The 24,112-nt window shown below is 44.4% G+C and overlaps 1 protein-coding gene across 1 annotated transcript; it reads left to right on the top strand.

Moving 5' to 3' along the window:
* The first annotated feature begins 1,184 nt into the window (after nucleotides 1–1,184).
* On the top strand, nucleotides 1,185–20,052 carry LOC131422466 (eukaryotic translation initiation factor 3 subunit C). Its single transcript, XM_058569752.1, has 21 exons — nucleotides 1,185–1,286; nucleotides 1,373–1,512; nucleotides 2,696–2,761; nucleotides 2,868–3,057; nucleotides 3,459–3,584; nucleotides 3,772–3,826; nucleotides 3,942–4,051; nucleotides 4,446–4,573; nucleotides 9,809–9,968; nucleotides 10,107–10,210; nucleotides 10,665–10,806; nucleotides 10,999–11,124; nucleotides 11,260–11,353; nucleotides 12,159–12,349; nucleotides 12,589–12,813; nucleotides 16,541–16,904; nucleotides 19,019–19,178; nucleotides 19,272–19,337; nucleotides 19,427–19,514; nucleotides 19,617–19,779; nucleotides 19,878–20,052. The coding sequence occupies exons 2-21, from the start codon at nucleotides 1,412–1,414 to the stop codon at nucleotides 19,958–19,960; spliced, it is 2,742 nt and encodes a 913-aa protein (XP_058425735.1). The 5' UTR covers nucleotides 1,185–1,286; nucleotides 1,373–1,411; the 3' UTR covers nucleotides 19,961–20,052.
* Nucleotides 20,053–24,112: the final 4,060 nt, after the last annotated feature.

The raw sequence follows: 24,112 nt of genomic DNA on the forward strand, positions 1-24,112 counted from the left end.
TGTCATCTGAGAGGCCCTGACCTTCCTATTCAAAATAATCTTACTAACAAGTCACATAAATATTTTTATGGTGCTTATAATGATCTTTTATTTTTTTACTTGTTAATTATACCTCTCCACTAGAATGTGAATTCCTTGTGAAATCAGGGACATTTTCTGTTTTGTTCACTGCTGTGTCTAGTGCCTAGGACACTGCTGGTTCATAATAAATACTCAGTAAATAAGTATTTGTGGAATAATGAATGAATACCAGCTAATTAATATGTCAAAATTGACTATAATGGGGCTATTTTAAATGGAGTCAGAGCTGCCTTTCCAGAGAAAATGGCTTGCTGTCTTGAACTTTGGACTGGGCCAAAATGGCAATTATTTTACAAGCAATTGTTTGAGACGTCAACAGGAGAACGGATATCCTGATCACAAAGACTGAGGATTGTGGACTTTCTGATGATAGAATCAATGGTCAATCAATGTTTAGCTGACTAGCTCTCTACCTCCAATTAAAGTTCTTTGTAATACAACTTCCCTTCTTTGCCTTTAAAAGCCCCTGACTTTTACTCCCTAGTGGGACACTATTTGGATTTCTACCTGAATCTGTGACCCCAGAATTGCAATTCTTGAGCCCTCAAACAAACTTTTCGCCTCACTTGCAGTTTATGTCTCTTATTCATTGACAATTACATGCTTATTTTGTACAAGTCACTGTCCTAAATACTTCATATATACCAAGCCATTTAATACTCATGACACTCTATGAAGTAGGTGCTATTATTGTCATTTTATAGCTTGAGGAGACTGAATCACAGAGAGGGTAGGAATTTACCTAAATTCACACACTAATAAGTGGTGGTGCTGGGATTTGAATCCAAAGTCTGATTCCAAGTTCGCTCTACGCCTAGCTCCAAAACCTTGCAGCTCATCAGCATCACGTGGGCATTTTAAAAAAGTAAACTCCCGGCCCTGAGATTCTGATTCCGCAGGTGAGGGGTGAGGCTGCCTCTCTAGGAGTAAGGAAACACGACTACAACGCGCCGTCGGAGCGGGAAATCTGGAAGCACCGTCCTTCCCGCCAACGTTACATCAGGCCCGGCCCCTTCCGCGTGGCGCGAAGGCCCCTGGGAGCTGTAGTCGCCCAGTATACGCGTCAGCGCTTCCTGGAAGTGACGCAAGGGACCCGCCCTCTCCTCTCTCCGCGTTTCCGCTGTTTCGGTTACGCGGTGCGCCTCGCGAGCTCAGCTGGTGCGTGTTTCTTGGACCTCGTGCTCCGAGAGGGGGTTCCGGGTCGGGTATGTGCGGGGTCGGTGCGGTGTAGCGGTCGAGGGGTGGCGGCCCGCGACCCTGCTCGTGGCCCGTGACTCCGGCTTTCCCGCAGGTCCGGCCGCGCCCGCCGCAGCCCCTCGGCGTCGTCGCCATGTCGCGGTTTTTCACCACCGGTTCGGACAGCGAGTCCGAGTCGTCCCTGTCCGGGGAGGAGCTCGTCACCAAGCCTGTCGGGGGCAACTACGGCAAACAGTGAGTGGAGGACCTGGCCGCGGTGCCCGCTCGGGGCGTGCGGGGCTCGGCGGGCTGTGGCCGGCGTGTATGTGGGAGGGGAATGAGGTGCGGGCGGCGAGAGCCGGCCCTGAGCGTGTTGAGAGTCTAAGGGGCCGGAGCAGGGTTGGAGGGACAGCCTTCACGCTTTGGGTGCTGTGGATTTGGGAGTCTGCCCACCAGATACAAGGGATTTCCCACTGACTGGGTCTGCTGCATCAGTTTCCTAACTGGGCTCCATGTCCCCAGTCTCTGTACCTCCCCTCCCTCCCCTCCTCCGCTCGGCATCGGACTCCAAAAGTCGTAGTTGTACTTACTTTTACCACCAGGAAATCCTCAGTGGCTTCTCACTGCTCACAAAAAAAAATCCGCAATGCTCCCTTGGTATCTGGGAGCTCCTGGAGGTGGCTCTCAAGCCCAGCCGCCTGGTGCTGGCGGCAGGGTCTTAAACATCTACTGTTTCCTGTTGTTTACCTCCACTTAAATCTCTTTCCCCCACCTTTTCAAATTAAAATTCTTTTCATCTTTTGAAGCAGTGGAATGTTATTTCTCAAATTTTTGCCATATACATGCCACCTTCGTTATTTTTGTCGTATGCTTGTGCTACTGTTTAAAAATATGTGTATACCCGTATATGTGTGTACCCATATGAATTCATATCATGTGATTTCATATCACTGCCATAAGTGGAAGACCATCGCTTGCTGTAAAATAAAATGATTGGAAAAATTAATAAAGTGGAAAGAAAAGAAAGATTGTTTCCAGCGAGTGCTGTCTGTGCTCTGGTCTCTCATTATTAAAGGAAAGTACTAGCAGTGGAGGTGTTAAAGCCACAGAGACTTTTTGCCTGTCCTTGGCCTCTCACACTCCGAGTAAGGTTGCTTTCTAGGACCTAGTTCAGGTACCAGCTTCTTGAAGCCTTTTCCATTTATTCTAGCTGAAGTATCCTGTCTCTCAACTGTTTTCAGTAGTTCTTAGTAACCTCTGTCTGTATGTAATTAGTTTTCTGGCACAGTAAATAAGCACCTTCATTTGTTAATTTTTGCGAGGATGGAGACAGTCGTCTTTGTGTGTGCTACCTGCCCCATCTGAGAAGACAAATAGAATAGCTTGGAAAGGCTGGAACTAGGAAGGAAGGTTAATGGTCTCTGTTCCCTCCAAACAGGCCGTTGTTGCTGAGTGAGGATGAAGAAGATACGAAGAGAGTTGTCCGAAGTGCCAAGGACAAGAGGTGAGACCGTGGGGAGGCTGCGTGGTGGGGAATCTCTGGAGTAGTGGTGGATTTTCTGGTTGGTGATGGTGGGCATGTCCAATGTGGTGTTGGGCTCCCCACCCAGGTTTGAGGAGCTTACCAACCTTATCCGGACCATCCGTAATGCCATGAAGATTCGGGATGTCACCAAGTGCCTGGAAGAGTTTGAGCTCCTGGGAAAAGCATATGGGAAGGCTAAGAGCATTGTGGACAAGGAAGGTGTCCCGAGGTTCTATATCCGCATCCTGGCTGACCTAGAGGACTATCTTAATGAGGTGTGATTCCTATGGGTGAGGGGGCATCCAGAGAGGGATTGTGGACCTGCGGCCTGCTCCTAACCCACTTCCAAGATCATGTCCCCTCTGGGTTGTTTGCTGTGTATACAGTGTTTCCTAGAATACAAGAAATAGGAGGATAAAGCAAGGAGAGGGACCTTTTTTGGCTAAGAATTTTAATTGTGTCTTATTTTTGTATTACCTCTTATTTGTAGTTTTGTACTTTTAGTGGCGATATGTAAAGGATCTTTAAAAAGTAAGTTAACAGATGTAGTTAGTAAGTAGTACAGATGATGTACAGATAGCGAGACTTATAAAAGTGCTGGTGAAGCCTGAATTTCAGGAAATAGCACTTAGTCTCAGATCCTTGTTTTCCCGTTCTTCCCTCGCCTTTCCTTTAGCTGTGGGAAGATAAGGAAGGGAAGAAGAAGATGAACAAGAACAATGCCAAGGCCCTGAGCACCCTGCGCCAGAAGATCCGAAAATACAACCGAGATTTTGAGTCCCATATTACAAATTACAAGCAGGTGGGTTGCTAGAGGCAGACTTTTTGAACGGTGGGAACAGTGACCCCATGACTGAGAGAGAAAAGCATTTGCAAATGGGAGGTGTGACTAGAGAAGGAATCATGACAAAACTCTCTGGGGCCGAGGGGTAGGATAGGGTGGTGGTTGTCAGGCATCCTTTATTTTTCTCTCGTTTTCCTCTGTCAAGAACCCTGAGCAGTCTGCAGATGAGGATGCTGAGAAGAATGAGGAGGATTCAGAAGGTGAGAGAGGAGACCCTAAGGGCAAATGGTTAGGGGTTCCCTTAGTGTGGTTTCTTGGTTCCCTTCAGCCTTGCTCTTCATCATTCTAGCTCTTTTCTCTCCTCTTTGCCACCAGGCTCTTCAGATGAGGATGAGGACGAGGACGGAGTCAGTGCTGCAGCTTTCCTGAAGAAGAAATCAGAAGCTCCTTCTGGGGAGAGTCGAAAGTTCCTCAGAAAGATGGAGGTAGGAGTCAGGAGGGGTGATTTGCATGCCGTAGACCATTCTTGGGTCCCTGGGGAGAGAAAAATCTCACAGAACCCTAGGGTGAGGAGGGCTTGGGTTTAGCAGAGCCTGGTTTGGGGACAGCCTTCCTCTTGGATTAGAGCACTGAGTGGACTGGAATCTGGAGAACTAGATTCTGGGCCCAGCTCTGCCCCGGGGGAGCCGTGTGTCCTTGGGGCAAGTCACCACTTCTCTCTGGGTCTTGCTGGTCCAGTTCAGCTCTTGATATCCTGATTCCGTGAATAACCACGCTCGTTCTGCTCCTGAAAATCCCTGAACATGTGTCAGCAGGGAGAGGAGAGAGACCAGTCAGTCTTCCCATCTTCTTTCTGCTGATCTTGTTTTTTCCTCTAAGGATGAAGATGAGGACTCAGAAGATTCAGAAGATGATGAAGACTGGGACACAGGTTCCACATCTTCTGATTCAGACTCGGAGGAGGAAGAAGGGAAACAGACTGTGCTGGCCTCAAGATTCCTTAAAAAGTAAGAAAAGTAGTGGTACCTTGAGCTGCAGTGGGAAGGGTAGGACGCCCTTAATCATCTTGAAGGTTTTGGTTTTCACACGGAGTCCGTTTAGGTCGTAGACGCCTTCTGCTCCCTTTTCGCGGAGGGGTCTCAGAGTCAAGTATGTTCGTTGGCTATGGTTGCAAAGCTAATGGGTCATGCCAAAGGGATTTGAAGGCTCCAGAGTCCAAGTATTTAACTATGACCTTACTGCACGTGGACTGGGTGTAAATCTCAGTTTGGCGTCAATTAGCTGTGTGATAGTGGACGGATACTTAAGCTTTCCAATCTTCAGTTTTCTTGTCTGTAAAATATACTTGACCCTACCTCTGAGGATGACTGCAAGAACACAGGGAGGTGATACAGGGAAGTGGTTCAGCCCACCACTGGCATGTGGTGAGCCCTCAGTGATAGTTGCTACTCTTGTCACCCTTCCGAGAACTTCTTAGTGTATAGCATATAGACTGCAAGCCTTCCTGAACTTTACTGAGACAGTCACTGAATGGGGAAGGATTCTGATTTGGATTTTGGTCTTAGCCCTTAGTCTTTTAGTAGCTGTCAACTTTGGGCAAGTTACTATAGCTTCTTAGGCCTCAGTTTCCTCTTTTGGAGTCAGAGTGATACCTGCCCCTGTGTGTTGCACAGGAGTCAAATAAAAAGCTCTGATAAACAGTGCTCTTTTAATAGGAGAACCATTGCTGCTCTTTTGCTTTTTGGGTTACTTTCCTGCTTTCACAAGTTGAGTTATGCTGCTTCAGGAGGTAGGGAGTTCCCTGACACTCCAGAGGCTTAGGTGTAGACATTTTGTTGAGAAGCATTTTTCACTGTGTTCCAGGGAACAGTGTGCTCAAGTCTGGGGAGCATTGCATGTCTGATTTGTTTTTACTCAGAACACTTCTGACACTCTCTCTGTGTGGATTTTTTTCCTCACACCAATCGGTTCTCCAACTCTCTGGACACCAACTGGATCTTCAACAATTCACTTCAGTTCTGACACTACCCAGGGTTAGTGCAGACCCCACAGGTTAAGGGCTCAGTCCCACAAGACTGCCCCCACCTCAGACGCCAGTTGCAAGTCCCAAGTTTGGCACCTGTGCTCCCGACCAACCAGCTCTAAACTTAGAGTTCCCACAACCACCTCCTCAGGTTCAGTAATTTGTTAGAATGACTCAGAACTCAGGAAAGCACTTTACATACCATTACCAGTTTATTATAAAGGATACAACTCAGGAACAGCCAAATGGAAAAGATGCATAGGGCAGGGTATGGGAGAAGGGGCACTGAGCTTCCAAGCCCTCTCTGGGTGCACCACCCTCCCAGCACCTTGATGCTTTCACCAACCCAGAAGTTCTCTAAACCTTGTCATTTAGGGATTTTTATGAAGTTTTCATTACTTAGGCATGATTGATTGAATCATTGGCCATTGATGATTAATTCAATCTCCAGCTCCTCTTCCCTTCCCCAGTGGTCAGGGAGTGGGGCTGAAAGTTGTAACCCTGTAATTATGCCTTAGTCTTTCTGGCAACCAGCCCCCATCCTGAAAGCTATGTAGGGACCTGCCAAGAATCTTCTCATTAGAACAAAAGAGGATCCTATCATTCAGGAGATTAATCCTGTCTTCTGTTTCATTTCTCACCCTCTTTCTTTTTTTCCCATTTCTAGATTGTATTCTTTTTTCCTCTTATTCAGTTTGTTTCTCTCTACTGGTTTAGAAGTTACATGCTATTCTTTTAGAGAGTACCCTTGATATTTTTTTCCCCCCCCAAAGCCCCAGTAGATAGTTGTATGTCATAGATGCACATCCTTCTAGTTGCTGTACAAGGGACGCGGCCTCAGCATGGCCGAAGAAGCGGTGCGTCGGTGCGCGCCCGGGACCCGAACCTGGGCTGCCAGTAGCGGAGCACGCACACCCAACTGCCAAGCCACAGGGCCGGCCCTTGATATTTTTTTTAACCTGTGAAATTTTACTTTGTACATTTAGCCAAAAAAACCCACTAAAATTAGATTTAGTTAAAATTTCAAGTATCAGAGGTTTGGTTAACCACGGAGTCCTCAGAGGCCTTTTTGGCATTGAGAGTTTGTGGCTTTGTAATGTCAAAGAATAATTCAGAGATACTATTTTACGTGTATAAGGCAGACCATTGTTTAGGATTGATTTCCAACCAAGACAAAATAAGAATTTATATAAGAGGAAGAAGAATGAGGAGAGAAGGAAAAACCCAGACTGTGAGAATGATGGATTTTGTTTGCACATTTTTTTGTGTAAACTCATTAGCTATCTAAGCCAACCAAGGTTAGTTTTGGTGGTTAATGAATTTTCTAGAAACATGATAGGCTGTGTCTATAATACTGGCCAGTATCCTTTTTCATTATCTCCATATTAAGCCAGTCTGTACCCCTTCCCTCATCAGGATTTCTCAGCTTTCATCTTTTGGTCAAAACAAGCATGTAAAGGAATGGGTTTAGTCTCGAGCTTCAGTCTCTTTGATGTGGGATAAGGCTGTTTAGCAACAGTAAAGCACCTGGGTATTAGAGAGTGGGTTTGGGCAGAAAATATGAGGACAGTCGCAGATGTTATTAGAAACATTTAGAACCTGTATTCTAAGAATCAGTTTAGTGAATTTTTAATCAAGCAGCTTTTTTCTTGATTTGCTTTTTCCACATATTTATTTGGGCACAATAAGGTGTTATTTATTGCTTAGACTTAGTCTTGACTGACCAGTACTTGGGATCAGTTTTATTTAGGGTTAATTTTTAGCTAAGGAATTTATGTTAGTTTGGGGCTAAAATATTTAAATTATTTTGCGTGTTTTTTGGACCACATTAAAAGTAATTTACAGATCATACATTCTTGTTTCTGAACTTGTAGTGGGAGTAGAAATTCTTAAGTACAAACTGATGAAATCTAGTGTCTTGGGCCCCTTCTAAGTTACCATGTCAGACTCGTAATCAAAATGTGAGCAAGCAGGATTCTTGTTTTGAAACTTGGATGCTGTTTAACTGTTGAAAAGATTAGCAGTGGAGAAAAAAGCAAAAATGATTCACTTGACAGAAGTAAAACAGGTGGAAGACACAGTTATAAGTCTGTTGTCTCACAGGTTTTTGGAGGAAGTTGTCTACATCTGATCTGACTGACTGATGAAATCTCACAGAAATGCTATCCACTTCTAAGAGTTATCTACTTCTGGGGCCCTTTTTTATTTAAGTGAACCTCAGGATAGATCTCTGGTGGGATTGGATGTCCAAGTTGTTAGGATCCTAAGAAGAGTGTGTGTCTAGGGGGCTAGATAAGTAGTTGTGGTTAAGAGAGTGAAGTGGTCCTTTTCAGTGTAGTTTTAGGGCTAACTTCTCTTGGTGTCTCTTAGTATCCTCAGTCTCTTAGCTATGTATTAAGTAGAGGCGTATCTGGTGATGTCCTTTTAGAAAAGTAGCTTGCATCTGTTGGATATATAACTGAGAGCATAAACATTAGTTTTCTGATAATTTCCAACAAGATGTGAATATACCAAGGTGTAATCTGTCATAGAGGAGAGGTCAAGCCAAGTCTTAGGTCATTCAGTTAGTTTCATAGGGTGAGAGTTCATTGTGCTTTTGAGGTATGAATCACAATATCCTTAGGACTAGGAGTAAAACTTTAAGCCTAAGAAGATTAAGTTGTTTTGAAGTTTAGACAGCATTGATTTTTAAAATAGCATTAGGTCGTTTGATCTTCTCAGAGCTTTGGGGATGATGTACACCAAGCAGTTTCAGTGTAATGAACGTGCTTTGCATGTTTGTAAAGTGAGTTTTTATCATTAGAGAGTGTCCTAGTAGTATTGGGGGAGGGGCATATGCTTTTATTAGGAGTTACAGTATAAATCTTTTGGCAAGGGAAAATTTTAATCCCATAGGCTAATTTATAAACTATTAATAAAATATATTCAAACCTTTTAAGCCATTAAAGTGAAATTTATTTGTAAATGTCTAAATGGTGGTTTATGATAATTATAGATAATTTGAATGTCTGTTGTATCTTTGTGTGTGTGTGTGTGTGTGTGTGTGTGTGTGTGAGAGGAAGATCAGCCCTGAGCTAGTGTCTGCCAATCCTGCTCTTTTTGCTGAGGAAGACTGGCCGTGGGCTAACATACATGCCCATCTTCCTCCACTTTATATGGGACGCCGCCACAGCGTGGCTTCCCAAGCGGTGCATCAGTGCGTGCCTGGGATCCAAACTGGCGAACCCCGGGCCGCTGCAGCGGAGCGCACGCACCCAACCGCTTGCACCACCGGGGCGGCCCCTGTTGAATCTTTCTAGAAAGATTTTTTTCATCAGTATCTATGTAAAGTTTGAAGTAATTTGTCTCTGTCATTTGGTTTATATTTTGTTATGTAAGTGTTAAATTGTGGACATGATTTCAGATGTCATGTGGCCTAAGACTGCTTTGAGATAGTCAATGATCTTTTTCTTTTTTGTGGGGGCATTTTGTTGTATTGAACAGTTGCTTTTTTTAATTCAGAATTTAGATTAGGGGCTGGCCCAGTGGTGTAGTGGTTGAGTTCATGCGCTCCACTTCTGCAGTCCAGGGTTCACAGGTTCGGATCCTGGGTGCAGACCTATACACTGCTCATCAAGCCATGCTGTGACGGCATCCCACATACAAAATGGAGGAAGACTGGCACAGATCTTAGCTCAGGGACAATCTTCCTCACCAAAAAGAAAAAAGAATTTAGATTAATCAGTTGTAAGAGAGGAGAGAAAAGAAGGGGGAATGCAGAGAGTCTGGGAACAGTAATTTTTTTTGCACTTTTTTTCTTTTCCTTTTTTTGTTTTTAAGCTGATTAGTTGGTGGCTGGTAAAAAGATCAGTCTGGACAGAGCAGCTAGTAACAGAGAACAACTGTGTTGCTTATGGATTCTCTGGAGAACCTTAGAGGTTGGCTGTGTCTATGCCTACAGTGGCCTGGTTAGCACCTCTACCTTATTAGACCACACCGTACTCTTCTCTTCTTGAGTTTCTTGGTGTAGTATGGTGACAGACCTTGGTAAGTAGTCTGGCAAATTCAAATGCTTAGTGGTCCTTGCTTTGGTTGTGGTTATGGTTAACTCTAGGTCATTCTTGTAGAGTGTAACTTGGACCCAGTGCTTGGTGGAGGAAGAGAGAAAGTTCATGGGAGGAAGAAGCCTCGGAAGTGGAGAGGGAGCTAGTCTTTCATCTTCTCCCGTGTCTCCTGGCAGGGCCCCCACCACAGAGGAGGACAAGAAGGCAGCTGAGAAGAAACGGGAAGACAAAGCCAAGAAGAAGCACGATAGGAGATCTAAGCGCCTGGATGAGGAGGAGGAAGACAATGAAGGCGGGGAGTGGGAAAGGGTCCGGGGTGGAGTGCCCCTTGTTAAGGTGAGGGTTTTAGAATTAAAAGGAATTGGGAAACAGTTTGGGAGAGCATACAAGTGCCTTCCTGGTTGGGTTGGGAGAAAAGTTAAGGCAAGAACGGGTTCCTATTGGCCTGCACGTGACAGGATGTGTGTTGCTTAGGAGAAGCCAAAAATGTTTGCCAAGGGAACTGAGATCACCCATGCTGTTGTCATCAAGAAACTGAATGAGATCCTACAGGCACGAGGCAAGAAGGGCACTGACCGGTAAGATTTGTGAGCCTGGGCTGTGGGATTACAGGGTGAAAGCTCTTTTTCTCTAAGATACAGGGTGGAGGTTGGTGGGGAAATAGTGCTGTTTTGGGAAGATCTGTGTGTGACTACAGTAGAAGAAATGGTATACTTGGAACATACTAGTCCATTTTCTGATGTTTATTCTCCCTTTGACGTTAAACTGATCACTTAACCTTTTGGGCCTGTTTTCCCATCTGTAAAATGGGAATAATGCTCACCACCTTTATTTACTCAGTTACTGAAGAGGATGGTAGATTGTTAGCGCTATTACTGTTTCTGTTTGGAACTTATAAAGGAGAAGCAAGTATATAGGCGGTGAGGATAGGATTGTTGGGAGCAAGGCTGCCTTGCTTGTCTGAAGAGGGCATGACAGGATGAGGCTTTGTGATTTGTCTCCGATGCCTCACCCAGTTCTGTACCCCTCCAGTGCAGCCCAGATTGAGCTGCTGCAGCTGCTGGTTCAGATTGCTTCTGAAAACAACCTAGGGGAGGGTGTCATCGTCAAGATCAAGTTCAATATCATTGCCTCTCTCTATGATTACAACCCCAACCTGGCCACATACATGAAGGTAAGGGCAATGAAGAGGAACATCCCAGGGCTGAGCTGGTGGGTCAGGGGAAGGTGCTTAATGTCTTAAACTAAACAGCTGTGGAAACAATCTTGGGAGTTGAAGGCCCTGTGGATTCCTGGTGAAGGGGCTCCTGGGAGGCATCTGCTGATTCCACCTCACACCTCTCACCACTGTCTGATCTGTTGACAGCCCGAGATGTGGCAGAAGTGCCTGGACTGCATCAATGAGCTGATGGACATTCTGTTTGCAAACCCCAACATCTTTGTTGGAGAGAACATTTTGGAAGAGAGTGAGAACCTGCATAATGTTGACCAGGTAAAGAGAGAAATTAACAGCTAATTGGTAGTGTTTGTTGTCTGCTTTGGGAAGACTCAGTGGAGACAGAAGGGTTGAAGTTTGGGACTGAGATCTGGACTAATTTATTTACTCCTCCTTTGCCTCCCTCTTTAGCCACTGCGTGTCCGTGGCTGTATCCTAACTCTGGTGGAACGAATGGATGAAGAATTTACCAAAATAATGCAGAATACTGATCCTCACTCCCAAGGTAAGCCTAGCAAATGTGGGAGTCAGTGAGAGGAAAAGCTCAGGGAATAATACTGAAGATTATACTACATGAGCGTGTTTGGAAAGCCTGCCCTTCCTTACGCCAGCATTCACACTAGAGGGATTGTTATGCTGTGCCCCACTCCCATAGCTTCTGATTCAATAGGTCTAGATGGGGCCTGCAAATGTGCATTTCTAACATGTTCCCAGGTGATGCTGCTGTCTGGGGACTGTACTCTGAGAACTATTGGTATAGCCTCTGTCCACTTGGCTTGTTTAGTTTGGATCAGAGGCACTGGGATGGGGAAAATATAGGACATTTACTCTAAAATGTGAATGCCCACATGTGCCCACCGAGTTGAGGGCATAGTGATGGACAAGGCAGCCGGCGGCCTTCGTGCTCTTGGAGCTAGCATTTCGGTGCTGGAGAAAGGTAGTTCAACAAACAAATAAATGAGGTGATTGTAGATCATGCAAAGTGTAAATTAGAAATTTAGATAGGGACCTGTGATAAAGAGTGACTGGAGGGGTGGCTGCTTTCTGTAGTGGTTGAAGAAAGCATCTTTAGGTAGGGGCCATTTGAGATAAGATTTAAACGAGGAGGAACAGTACCATAGGGGAGTAGTTAGCATAAGAGAGCGCCTGACAGGAGGAAGGGAAAGTGAGCTTGGCATGTCCCAAGAGAGGATGGTGTTCTGAGGGCACAGCAAGTAAACTTTTCTGATGGGTGCAGAAAACAGGTAACTGGATTGACTGGGGAAGCCTGGGTGCCAGGCTTAGATGAGGGTGGGTGCTCTCCCTGCCAGAATACGTGGAGCACCTGAAGGATGAGGCCCAGGTGTGCGCCATCATTGAGCGTGTGCAGCGCTACCTGGAGGAGAAGGGCACCACTGAGGAGATCTGTCGCGTCTACTTGAGGCGCATTCTCCACACCTACTACAAGTTTGATTACAAGGCCCATCAGAGGCAGCTTACGCCCCCTGAGGGCTCCTCAAAGGTGAGTGCTTTGCAGCCATGTCAGAAGGGAGAAGGATGTGTCAGTCTGTCCTGCTTGTCTGTCAGGACTAGATGACAAATCTCCTCTTCCCTGGGGACTCTCTGAGATGGGGCAGGGAGGGAAACTTGGAGGGACTAGACTAAGGCTGAATGGAGTCTCATCTTTGGTTGCTGAAGCCTAAGCCATTTAGAACCATTGTCTTTGCCGTTATCTCCTCCTCCAACACCACCCCCTCGCAGTCTGAGCAAGACCAGGCAGAAAATGAGGGCGAGGACTCAGCTGTGTTGATGGAGAGACTATGCAAGTACATCTATGCCAAGGACCGCACAGACCGTATCCGCACGTGTGCCATCCTCTGCCATATCTACCATCATGCTCTGCACTCCCGCTGGTACCAGGCCCGAGACCTCATGCTCATGAGCCACCTACAAGACAACATTCAGCACGCGGACCCACCAGTACAGGTAGGATGGGAAGGAGGCGCTCTGGCCCTGTTGGCAAAGGGAAGACCGGGCCAGTCCCCTGCCCTCTATTTGGGCAAAGTGGCTCAGCCAGGTTAGCCACCTGTCTGGCTAGTGCAGATACAAGTGGACACTTGGTCCTTCCCAGATGCCAGCATTCTTTGATCCTCCTGCATGTTAACATATTTTATACTGTTCCAACAGCGTTAGAGTCCTCTGGGATATAGATTTGGGTTCAGCTAACATTTGTTGTACCTACTACGTATGTATCTGGTTCAGAACATTAGAAGATCATCTAATTTTAAAAGGTGAAGGGGCCGGCCTGGTGGCATAGCAGTTAAGTGCACGCGCTGCGCTTCGGGGGCCACAGGGTTCGCAGGTTTGGATCCTGGGCGCACACCGATGCGCCCTGGTCAAGCCATGCTGTGGCGGCTTCCCATATAAAGTAGAGGAAGATGGGCACAGATGTTAGCCCAGGGCCAATCTTCCTCAGCACAAAGAGGATGATTGACATTGGATGTTAGCTCAGGGCTGCTCTTCCTCTCACACACACACACACACACAAAAGGTGAAAAAACCCTTAAGAAGTTGTTAAACTGAGAGGAAAGACAGGGAGCCAAATGCATAATGATGTGCTAGGACATAACAGGGGAGCATCTAATTTTGTGTGTGGCAGTATTGTGAGGACATTTCATATAGAAGGAGTTTTAAAGCTGTGTCTAAGTATAGATCCTGCAAATGTGTGTTTAAAACAATTAAATATTTATGTGTAGAATATTTGGTGAATCTGTCTGGTGGTGGTTTTAAATAGCACTCCTATTCTTTTTTATTCCATTGTATGAATTTATCACAAGTTCTTGATCTGTTTTCCTCTTTATTATATACCTGGGCTATTATAAATATAAGCTGCTGTGAATACTTATAAGTCTTTGTGTAGATGTATGTTTTCTCTTGGGTAAATACTTAAGAGTGGAATTGCTGCATCATAGTGTAGGTGTATGTTCAATTTTATAAGAAACTTAAAAGTGGTTATACCATTTTACACTCCTACCAATAACGTGTGAGTGTTCCTTGTCAATATTTGGTGTTGTCAGTCTTTTTAACTTTAGCCATATTGGTGGTTGTGTCATGGTATCTCATTGTGGTGTTAATTTGTATTTCCCTGATAACTATGAAAATTGACTACTTTCTTATGTATTTATTGGCCCTTCATATATCTGCTTTCACAAAATGTCTAGTCAACTTTTGCCCAGTTTTCTTTTAAAGATTTGATTATTCATCTTTTTATTACTGAGTTGTAGGAATTCTTTATATAACTTGGATACCAGTCCTTTGTCAGATAAATGTTTTCCAAATATTTTCTTGTAGTCTGTGGTTTGCCTATTCATTTTCTTAACCATGCGTTTTGGTGTAGTCTAATTTACCAGTTTTTTTTATGGTTAATATTTCCTGGGTTCTGTCTAAAAAAAAAAAACCTTTGCCTACTTGCAATTCATGAGGATATTCCATTTTTATTTTTTTAAAAGTTCTTATGGTTGTAGCTTTCATATGTAGATCTATGATTTTTGCATGTTGGGTGAAGTCAGAGTTAAAGACATTCTTTCCCCATTGTATTGCTTTGATGCCTTTATGGAAAATTTCGTGGAAAACCACATGACCCTATAAATGTGAGTGTATTTCTGGGCTCTCTGTTCTGTTCTGTACATTAATGTTTTTGTCTATCCTTATGTCAGTCCCACACTGTCTTGATTGCTGTGCTTTTAGAATAAGTCTCAAAGTCAGGTAGTATGAATCCTCTAATTTTGTTGTTTTTTTGAGAATGCTTTGGATATTCTGTGACCTTTGCATTTCCACATAAATTTTAGAACCAGTTTGTCAGTTTCTACAAAAACACCTGCTGAGATGATATTGAATCTGTAAATCAATTTTGGGAGCATTAACATCTCAACAGTGAACCTTTCGATCTTACACATTATCTCTTCATTTAATATCTTCAATTTCTCTCTGCACTTGAGAGAGAAATTCTCTGATAGTTTGCACTGTAAAGGTGTTTCACATCTTTTAAAAAATTAATCCTGAATATTATACAATTTTTGATGCTATTGTAAATGCAATTGTTTTTTAATTTCATTTTCCAGTTAACTACCAGTATCTGAAAGTACAGTTAATTTTTGTATATTGGCATTGTAGCCTGCTATTTTGGTAAATTCACTTATTAGGTCTAGTAGTTATTTTATAGATTCCTTAAGATTTTCTGCTGAAATAGTCATGTCATCTGCATATGCGGTTTTATTACTATATCAATCTTTATGACTTTTCTTTCTTTTTTATTTCCTTCTTGCCTCATTGCATTGACTCGAATCTCCTATACTTGGTGCTGAATAGAAGTAGTGAGAGCAGACATCTTGCCGTGTTCCTAGTCTTAGCAGGGAGGCAGTCAACATTTCACCATTCAGTATAACGTTAGCTGTAGTATTTTTGTAGATACCCTTTCCCAAATAGAGAAAGGTCTCTTCTGATCCTGGTTGGCTGAGAATTTTTGTCCTAAATAGATGTTGAATTTTGTAAAAAGCTTTTCTGCATCTATTGACATGATGCATGGTTATCTCTCCTTTATTCTGTTCATATGGTGAATAACCATGATTTTAGATTCTTATACCAGCCTGTCATTCCTGAGATACATCCTTACTTGGTTATGGTATATTGTCTTTTATATATTGCTGGAGTCTGCTAACATTTTTTAAGGCTCTTGCATCTATGTTCATGACTGATATTGACCTCTATATTTTTGTTGTTGTCAATACTTAGTCTTTTTCCCCCTCAAAATCTATACTACCTATAATCTTCCCTAATTAATTGCCACTAATTATTAGTGGCAAGACTATGTTTTCAGTTGCTTAGGCCAGAAACCTTGGAATCATCTCTGATTCTTATTTTTCTCTCCTGTACCACATCTGATTCCCTAGCCATTTCTGTTCAGAATCCATATCTGAACTTAACTGTCACTTCCACTACTACCTTCTTGGCTAAGCCACCATCATCTTCCTGGTCTGTCTCTGCTTCTGCCCTTATATCCCTTCAGGCTGTGCTTAATACAGCAGCCCAGAGTATCCATGTTAAGTCAAGTCCTATTATATCACAGATTTGCTCAGAACCTTCCCGTGGGTTCCCATCTTCAGGTCATAGTAGGGCTTACACGGCATGTGCCTGCCCACCCTCCAGTGTATGAGCACGTCCTTCACCAGCTCTAGCCACGTCACACTCCTTGTTCCTGGACTACACTGGGCATAGTTCATCCAAGGGCCTTTGAATTTACTTTTCCTTTTCTCTACAAGCCTCTTCCCTCAGATATCTGCACGACTTGCTCTCTTTCTATTAGGTCTTTATTTAAATATTCCCTTCAAAATGAGGCCGTCCCTAGTTATCCTTTGTAAAATTACGACCTCCTCCCTCTACCACAACCACACAAACCTTCCTCCTAACTCCCTCCCCAGCTTTATTTTTCTCCTAGCGTGAGTCACCACCTGCGTATTTTGGTTATTTTGTTCTCAACACCCGGATTCCTAGAATGTGAACTCCATGGAAGGGCAGGGACTTGTCTGTTTTGTTCTCTGTCCCAGCCCATAGCCTAGTGCTCAGCACATAGTAGGTGCTTGATGTATATTTGTTGAATAAATGAAAGAATTGCCTTGTGGCTGTCACCTCTGAGTGCATTGTCCTTTGCTCCCAGATCCTCTACAACCGCACCATGGTGCAGCTGGGCATCTGTGCCTTCCGCCAAGGCTTGACCAAGGATGCTCATAATGCCCTGCTGGACATCCAGTCAAGTGGCCGGGCCAAGGAGCTTCTGGGCCAGGGTCTGCTGCTGCGCAGCCTGCAGGAGCGCAACCAGGAGCAGGAGAAGGTGGAGCGGCGCCGGCAGGTGCCCTTCCACCTGCACATCAACCTGGAGCTGCTGGAGTGTGTTTATCTGGTGTCTGCCATGCTCTTGGAGATCCCCTACATGGCCGCGCATGAGAGTGATGCCCGCCGGCGCATGATCAGCAAGCAGTTCCATCACCAGCTGCGGGTGGGCGAGCGACAGCCCTTGCTGGGTGAGTGTGGGGCTCGGCAGTGCAGCAAACTTTGTTCATTCTTTGATTGCTTTTAATCATAAGAGTTTAGAGAAACTAAAGGGACTAACCTTCTTACAAGATGATTCCGTTTGATTTCATGACATCTCTGTGTAGAACCTAAAGGCATCCTTTCTCTGTAGCCTCTTACGGTAGGATGCATTCTCTTACCCTACAAGTTAAGTTCCCTGCTTCCTGTCACTCTCCCCTTCAGTCTGTATGTGTCAGCATTTTCTTTCTGCCAAATCAGTGATGTTATACACCCCCAGCACCTTTAGAAGTTCTTCATTGCCTACAGAATAAAGTCCAGCCTCCTTAGTCACTAAGTTAGACTCTCCATGACCTGACTCCAATATTTTTTAATGTGAACTTACATAGTACTTTTTTCCTGCCTAGCACTGTTTTAAGTGTTTTATAAATAATAATTCATTTAATTTTCATTAGTAATAATCCTCTGATGTAGGTACTATTATTACTCCCTTTTTCCTGATTAGGAAACTGAGGCACAGAAGTTAAGTGACTTATCCAAGTTTAACACAGCTAATATGTGCCTTTCTAACCTTTTATCCTATTTTTCTCCTTCATGCACATTATTTTCCAGCCAACGCAACTAGATCCTTGGCATTCGAGAATCGAACATTGGTTCCTTTGATCACTTCTGAAAGATCAGGTCATTAAGTCCAGGGTTGAGTGAGTTGTGATTTCACTGTGAAAAGAATTTAAATTGTGCCCTTCCTGTGAGGTTGGTGCATGGAAGGACTTGGTGAGTGAGCCAAGCTTACTGTCCACAGCCACATCCCCTTACATATTTGTCCTCTGCTGGTTGTGTGTATGGTCATGCTAGAGTGCAGGTGCCCCTTAGGCAAATTTTATTTGGCTTAGGTAGTAATACTTTATTTTGTTTTAATTGGAAAACTTCCAATGAAAATCCTCACTTCCAGCATCTCTTAGGGCTCTCTGGTTCACTGCAGTCCCTGCCTCTGTTACTGCCTGCAGTGGAGCCAAAAGCCAATTTCTGTTTCAGCTCTGCACTACTGTTTGGTTTGTAGAGAAATATTCTTTGAACCTCTAACCTTGCATCTTTCAAAGGTGACAGAATGGAAGCTGATCCAAAAGGGCTGTGTGCTTTTCTTTATTCTTAGCCCTATTCGTACATTTCTCCCTGGACCTGATCTCTGTACACATTTGAGCTCGCTGTCCCTGTCCTAGGATCTGCCATGTTCGTGTTTCCCTCCACTTACCATCCATTTCTAGTGTTAGAGCGTTTGCACTTTATTGTCTACCTTGAATTCCAGTTACTCTTCTTTGCCATGTGTTACCTTCCTGGCTTGTCTCAGGATGGTATTTGGGGAACCAAGTCCATAATCAGCACGTCAAATCTGTGGTTTCACAGAGGTAAAGTGAAGCTAAATTTTTTAAGGAAAAGGAGTGAGCTGCTTTAAAGAAAAATAAGCTGAGGGGCCGGCCCAGTGGCGCAAGCAGTCAAGCGTGCGCGCTCCACTGCGGCGGCCCGGGGTTCGCCGGTTCGGATCCCGGGTGCGCATCGACGCACCGCTTGGCAAGCCACGCTGTGGTGGCGTCCCATATAAAGTGGAGGGAGATGGGCATGGATGTTACCACAGGGCTGATCTTCCTCACAAAAAAAGAAAAAAGAAAGAAAAGCTGATAACAGTGTGATATATAGATATGGCAAAAATCATGAAAGTGGTATAAGAAGCAATGAAGTTCGGTAAATACTGTTCCAGTTGAGACGTTGGGCTTTTTTTTTTAGGTCAAGGAACCTTTACGAATCTGATGAAAGCTATGGACCCTTTTTCTAGGAAAATGTACATAAGGATACACACAGCAATTTGTCATCATTTTTAGGGGGTTCACCAATCCCCTGAAGCACATCTATGGACTGAGTCTAAATCTAAATAAATATATTCCAATATTAAGTGACTTATACAATATGTGGCTATTTAGTGGAGAGCTGGGAGGGTCCCCAGTCTGGTTGTTTGCTTTCCTGGCCTATGTTCCTCCTTAAACAGTGCTCACAGGGGCAGGAACCTTGGTCCCAAGTTTCCCTAGGCCCTGCCTCATTCCCAACCTTTCAGGTCCCCCTGAGTCAATGAGGGAACATGTGGTTGCTGCCTCCAAGGCCATGAAGATGGGTGACTGGAAGACCTGCCACAGTTTTATCATCAATGAGAAGATGAATGGCAAAGTGTGGGACCTTTTCCCTGAGGCTGACAAAGTCCGAACCATGCTGGTTAGGTGAGCAGAGAGGGAGGCCCTGGTGGGTGGAGAAGAAAAGACTGGTTGGCCACCTTTCCTGAAGCTCTCCCCCGTTTCTCTCTTCTCCCACAGGAAGATTCAGGAAGAGTCATTGCGGACATACCTCTTCACGTACAGCAGTGTCTATGATTCCATCAGGTAGGGTGAGCCCTGAGGAGGCAGAGGGGCTGCAGCTTTGTTGTCGAGGGTCCTGACTGCTCCCTGCTCTCTGCTTTATTTCTCCCTAGCATGGAGACACTGTCTGACATGTTTGAGCTGGACCTGCCCACTGTGCACTCTATCATCAGCAAGATGATCATTAATGAAGAGTTGATGGTGAGGGCCAGGGATGGTAAATGGGCAGGTGGAGTCGTGGAGAGTTTGGAGTGGAGAGGTCTGACCTGTGTCGTGTTGCATCCTCTGCCTCCCTCTTGTCAGGCCTCCCTGGACCAGCCGACGCAGACAGTAGTGATGCACCGCACTGAGCCCACTGCCCAACAGAACCTGGCTCTTCAGCTAGCCGAGAAGCTAGGCAGCCTGGTGGAAAATAATGAGCGAGTGTTTGACCACAAGCAGGGTACCTACGGTGGCTACTTCCGAGGTGAGTGGTTCTATCCCCTCTGCTCTCCCAGGGTCCTGGCCCCCTCACTGCCTCTCCCCTGGCATTTACCCCCTCCCTTTCCCATCTCTGTCTTGCAGACCAGAAGGATGGCTACCGCAAAAACGAGGGGTACATGCGCCGGGGTGGCTACCGCCAGCAACAGTCTCAGACAGCCTACTGATCGCTTCACTTCTGTCCCCATGGCCTAGACCACTCAACTTTTAAGTTCTAAACCGCACCCCAGTCATTAAAGGTCTATTTAGAGTTGTTACAGTTCCTGCTTGTCTGCATGTCACCACAGAGGTGTGTTGGACACGTTCATTTGCTAATTATATTTCTGAGCTTCTACCACATGACAGGCCCAAGGCTCAGGGTGCAGAATGACTTGTACACATCTCTGACTTCAGAGAGCTTGCTGCTCTTTGACGTTTGGGAGAAGACTGTAATAATGTGATAAATTAGGACACGGATATGAAAAAAAGGTGGCTATATTGAACAGGATGTGACTATGGGGCATAAATATCAGGGGAAGCATATGGGAGGCAGTAGTAGTGGTTGGCCCTTGCGGGTAGATGGGTGGTGGTTCATCAGGCAGGTATAGGGGAGAGTTAGACTAGACCTGTGTGAGGTGTGGTTATTGGACCATTATGGGTCCACAGTTTACCTGTCCATGACAAAACAGCCACCGTAATTATGAGTAGCACTGAGAACCTTGACCACTAATGTGACATGAAAGCATGTGATCATTTTTCTCATTTGTGTAATTTGTGTATATTGTATTTTTAAAAGTATTGATCCACGGTAGATTGGAATTTTTTTTAAATGATCCTCCACGTTGGAGAAGCATTGATACAGGCAACAGAAAATGAGCAAGTGCAGAGGGTTGGAGGAGTTAAAGAATAGTGTGTTTGGTGTAAAGGGTATGTGAGGGTGTGTGCAGGAGATAGACTAGAGACTTCACCTGGGGCCATCTCGTGAGGAATTTAAATGCTTTGGACTTTGGGAAACAAAATACATGAATGAATCCAGTTTGAAGAAGGGTAGTGGAGCAGCGTTATAGAGTATGGAATTGGAAGCAGAGAGCCAACCAGAAAGTAAAATCATCTAAAGCCAGGGTGGTTAGGATCAGAGGTGAGGGCGAGATCAAAGAGGGATGGATGTAACAAACTGAGGGGTTTCTGTGACCAGATGAATCTGGGAGCAGTAGGGATCAAGAACGACAGTCTCCTGACTGGGGATAAATAGATAATAGGGCCGTTACCAAGAAATAATTGCAATAGTGTTTGCATTCAAGAATACAAGAGTAGCAAGCCTGCAGGGTGGGCTAATAATGAGATTGGTTTTACGAATGTTGATTTTGAGGTGCGTTTGGGACACAGGGGAATTGGAGATTAAGTTTGGGATGCATCTTAATTAGACTATAGGCTAAGCTACTGTAAGAAAGGAACGCCAAAACAATGATTCAGACAAAATAGTTTACTTCTCATGTGACAGTCCAGAGGTGGGTGAGTGGTCGAGGCTTGGGGTTAAGCAACTGTGTTCTGTTAAGATCATCTAGAGACCCAGGATCCCACTATCTTGTTGCTCCATCATCGCAGTAGGTGGTGGTTCTCATCTGCGTGGTTAAAGCTGGCTTACCATCCCCACATCCTTGTTCAAGCCCATAGGAAAGGGAAGAGGAAGTACAGGGCCTGGAGATTGCACTGATCCCATTGGCTAGAACTTAGTCTCATATTTTTACCACTCTGTGGGGAAGACTAAAATGCCTCTAGCTGGGTGGTTGTGTGTTCATTTAAACTTAGGGAGTTCTATTACTAAAAGGAGGAAGGGGAGAATGGACACCGGAGGACAATTATTAGTCTATTACAGAAGGGAAAGAACAAAAGATCTTTGAAGTGAGTGGCTTATAAATAGTTGTCGAAAGTGTGGTAGTGGGTAGCATTTATCAGTGCCAACATTATTGACTGCTTACATGCTGGGTGCTTTACATGCCTTACCTCATTTAATCATACTCTTATCTCTCATATCTTACATCTCATAGATGGGGAAACTGAGCCCCAAAGACGTTAAGTGATTTTCTTGGTGTCACATAACTACGAAGTAAGGGAGATAGATCAACAAGGCAGCCTGACTCGATGATCCTAGCTCTTAACCGTTGTACTTAGTGCTAATTATATTTCTGGAATGGGCAGCATAGAGGAGGACAGGGCTAAGGACTGAACTCTCAACATGTGAGTGGTAGATGAAAGGGAAGCCAGAGAGAGGAGTGGCCACAGAGGTCACGGAACCAGGGAGGAGAGGTGATGGAAAGGCTGAAGAGCCTATGCATATCTGGGCTAGGCTGCCTTGTACTAAATTTGGCCAGGTTAGCATTGCTTGCTGGGAGGCAGAGCCATTGTGTTGCCCAGTTCCAAGGGGGACCTTTTGTCTTCCAGTCTATGAGTGGTAATCATTGAACAGTGTTGTCAAAGCTTTTGTCCAGGGCTAGATAGTAAATATTTTAAGCTTTGTGGGCCACATATGATCTATCACATATACCTTTTCTTATTTTTAACAACTCTTTAGAAATGGAAAATCCATTCTTGACTTATCCTACAAAAACGATCCACAGACCAGATTTGTCCTGATCCCTGCCCTAGATAGAAAGTGATTGGTGCCTCCTGGAATTGTGTGACATGGCATTCCTGACGGAGGCCTAGAATATGTTGGGCATGGTTTTGCCTCAGCTCTGGCCTTTTGGAGGGAGGCAAAAGCAATGACCTCTCCCATTGCATGCCCTTCAATTTTTTGAAAAGCTCAAATGCACAAGTTTTTCTCAAAAGGAAGTTTTCAAAGTATTTTGAAAAAGTAACTGAAACAGTAGCTTTTGTAAACAAAAGAAAAAACCTCGGATTCACAAATAATTTTCAAAAGAAACTTCAGAGAGTGAATTTGAGCACATCTTAGATGAAACATAGCAGTTTTTGTAATAACGAACTCAGATACATAAATTCTAAAAAGTATCTTCCCAACCATGTTGAAGCAGATTTAGATGAAAAAAGATAGTTTTGAAAACAAACACTGAAAGTAACTTCCCAACATGAATTAGAGCATATCTAGCCAAATCCCAAAATTATTGTACAAATGAGCTCAGAGTCCAGAGTTCACAAAATTAACTTCTCAAGATGAGTTAATTGTACAAACCTAGGTGAAATAATAGTCTTTCATGAAAACAAGATCAGATTCAAGAGTTCTCAAAACTAACTTCCCAGCAGAAGGATATTAAACAATTTTTGTTAAAAGAAGCTCCAATCCAGGGGCCGGCCCAGTGGCGCAAGCGGTTAAGTGCGCGTGCTCCGCTGTGGCAGCCCAGGGTTCGCCGGTTCGGATCCCAGGCGTGCACTGACGCACTGCTTGTTGAGCCATGCTGTGGCGGCGTCCCATATAGAGTAGAGGAAGATGGGCACTGATGTTAGCTCAGGGCCAGTCTTCCTCAGAAAAAAGAGGAGGATTGGCATCAGATGTTAGCTCAGGGCTGATCTTCCTCACAAAAAAAAAGAAAAGAAACTCCAATCCAAAAGATCATCTCAAAAATATGTTCAAGCAAATCTGAATGAAATAAGAATGAAGCAATTTTTGTGAAAATTGAGTGCAGATTCATAAATTCTCAAAACTAACTTCCTACCAGGAGTTTGAACAAATATAGCTGAGACAGATGTTTTTGTGAAAGCAAACTCCAGTTCACAAATTCTCCTCAAATGTGTCCTCCCAGCATCAGTTTGAGCAAATTTAAATGGAAAACAGCAGTTTTGGCTCTTGTGAAATCATGTGAAAGCACAGATTCATGAGTTCTCAGAAGTTGTTTCCCAACTTACATTGCTGGTCTAGATTTAATTAAGCCCACTACAGCCTGTCTCCCACTGATTACAATTACAAGTTGAAAAAAATACAAAGGGAGTTACCTGAAGACTGAAAAATAAAAGCAGGTGGATTAGGAGGGGAGTCACTACTTAAGCAATCCATACAGGGGTGAGTTTCCTGGTGTTTTTCCTTTTTCATGGCTTTTACCTCTTAGGTCAGGCTGCAAAAAACCCAAAAGAACCCATCTTAGCTCTGGCCAGAGTACCAGGAAGAGGGACCCTGTAAGCTGGAGAACATAGGAAATCCCATTTTTTTTTTCCTTTTTTCCCCCCTGGCCTTCCCCTAAGCAGAGGCAAAAGTTGCGTGGCTGCAGCAGTTTGCCTCTTGCAGCTAAAACTGTCTTCTGGGTAGAGGAACCAGGAAAAGGGGACACTGGTTTGAGGAAGGGGAATCACCTTTTCTTTTTTCTTCCTGTTTTGGGCAAAGGGTAGCC

The sequence above is a fragment of the Diceros bicornis genome, chromosome 26 (genome assembly GCF_020826845.1).
Source record: "Diceros bicornis minor isolate mBicDic1 chromosome 26, mDicBic1.mat.cur, whole genome shotgun sequence".
Taxonomy (NCBI): Eukaryota; Metazoa; Chordata; class Mammalia; order Perissodactyla; family Rhinocerotidae; genus Diceros; species Diceros bicornis.

Excerpts from the sequence above, each read along its gene's own strand:
- LOC131422466 (XM_058569752.1), top strand. The coding sequence starts at position 1,412 with ATGTCGCGGTTTTTCACCACCGGTTCGGACAGCGAGTCCGAGTCGTCC. Across the intron at positions 12,814-16,540 it reads ACGCGGACCCACCAGTACAG|ATCCTCTACAACCGCACCAT; the intron begins GTAGGATGGGAA and ends CTTTGCTCCCAG. Across the intron at positions 16,905-19,018 it reads CGAGCGACAGCCCTTGCTGG|GTCCCCCTGAGTCAATGAGG; the intron begins GTGAGTGTGGGG and ends CCAACCTTTCAG.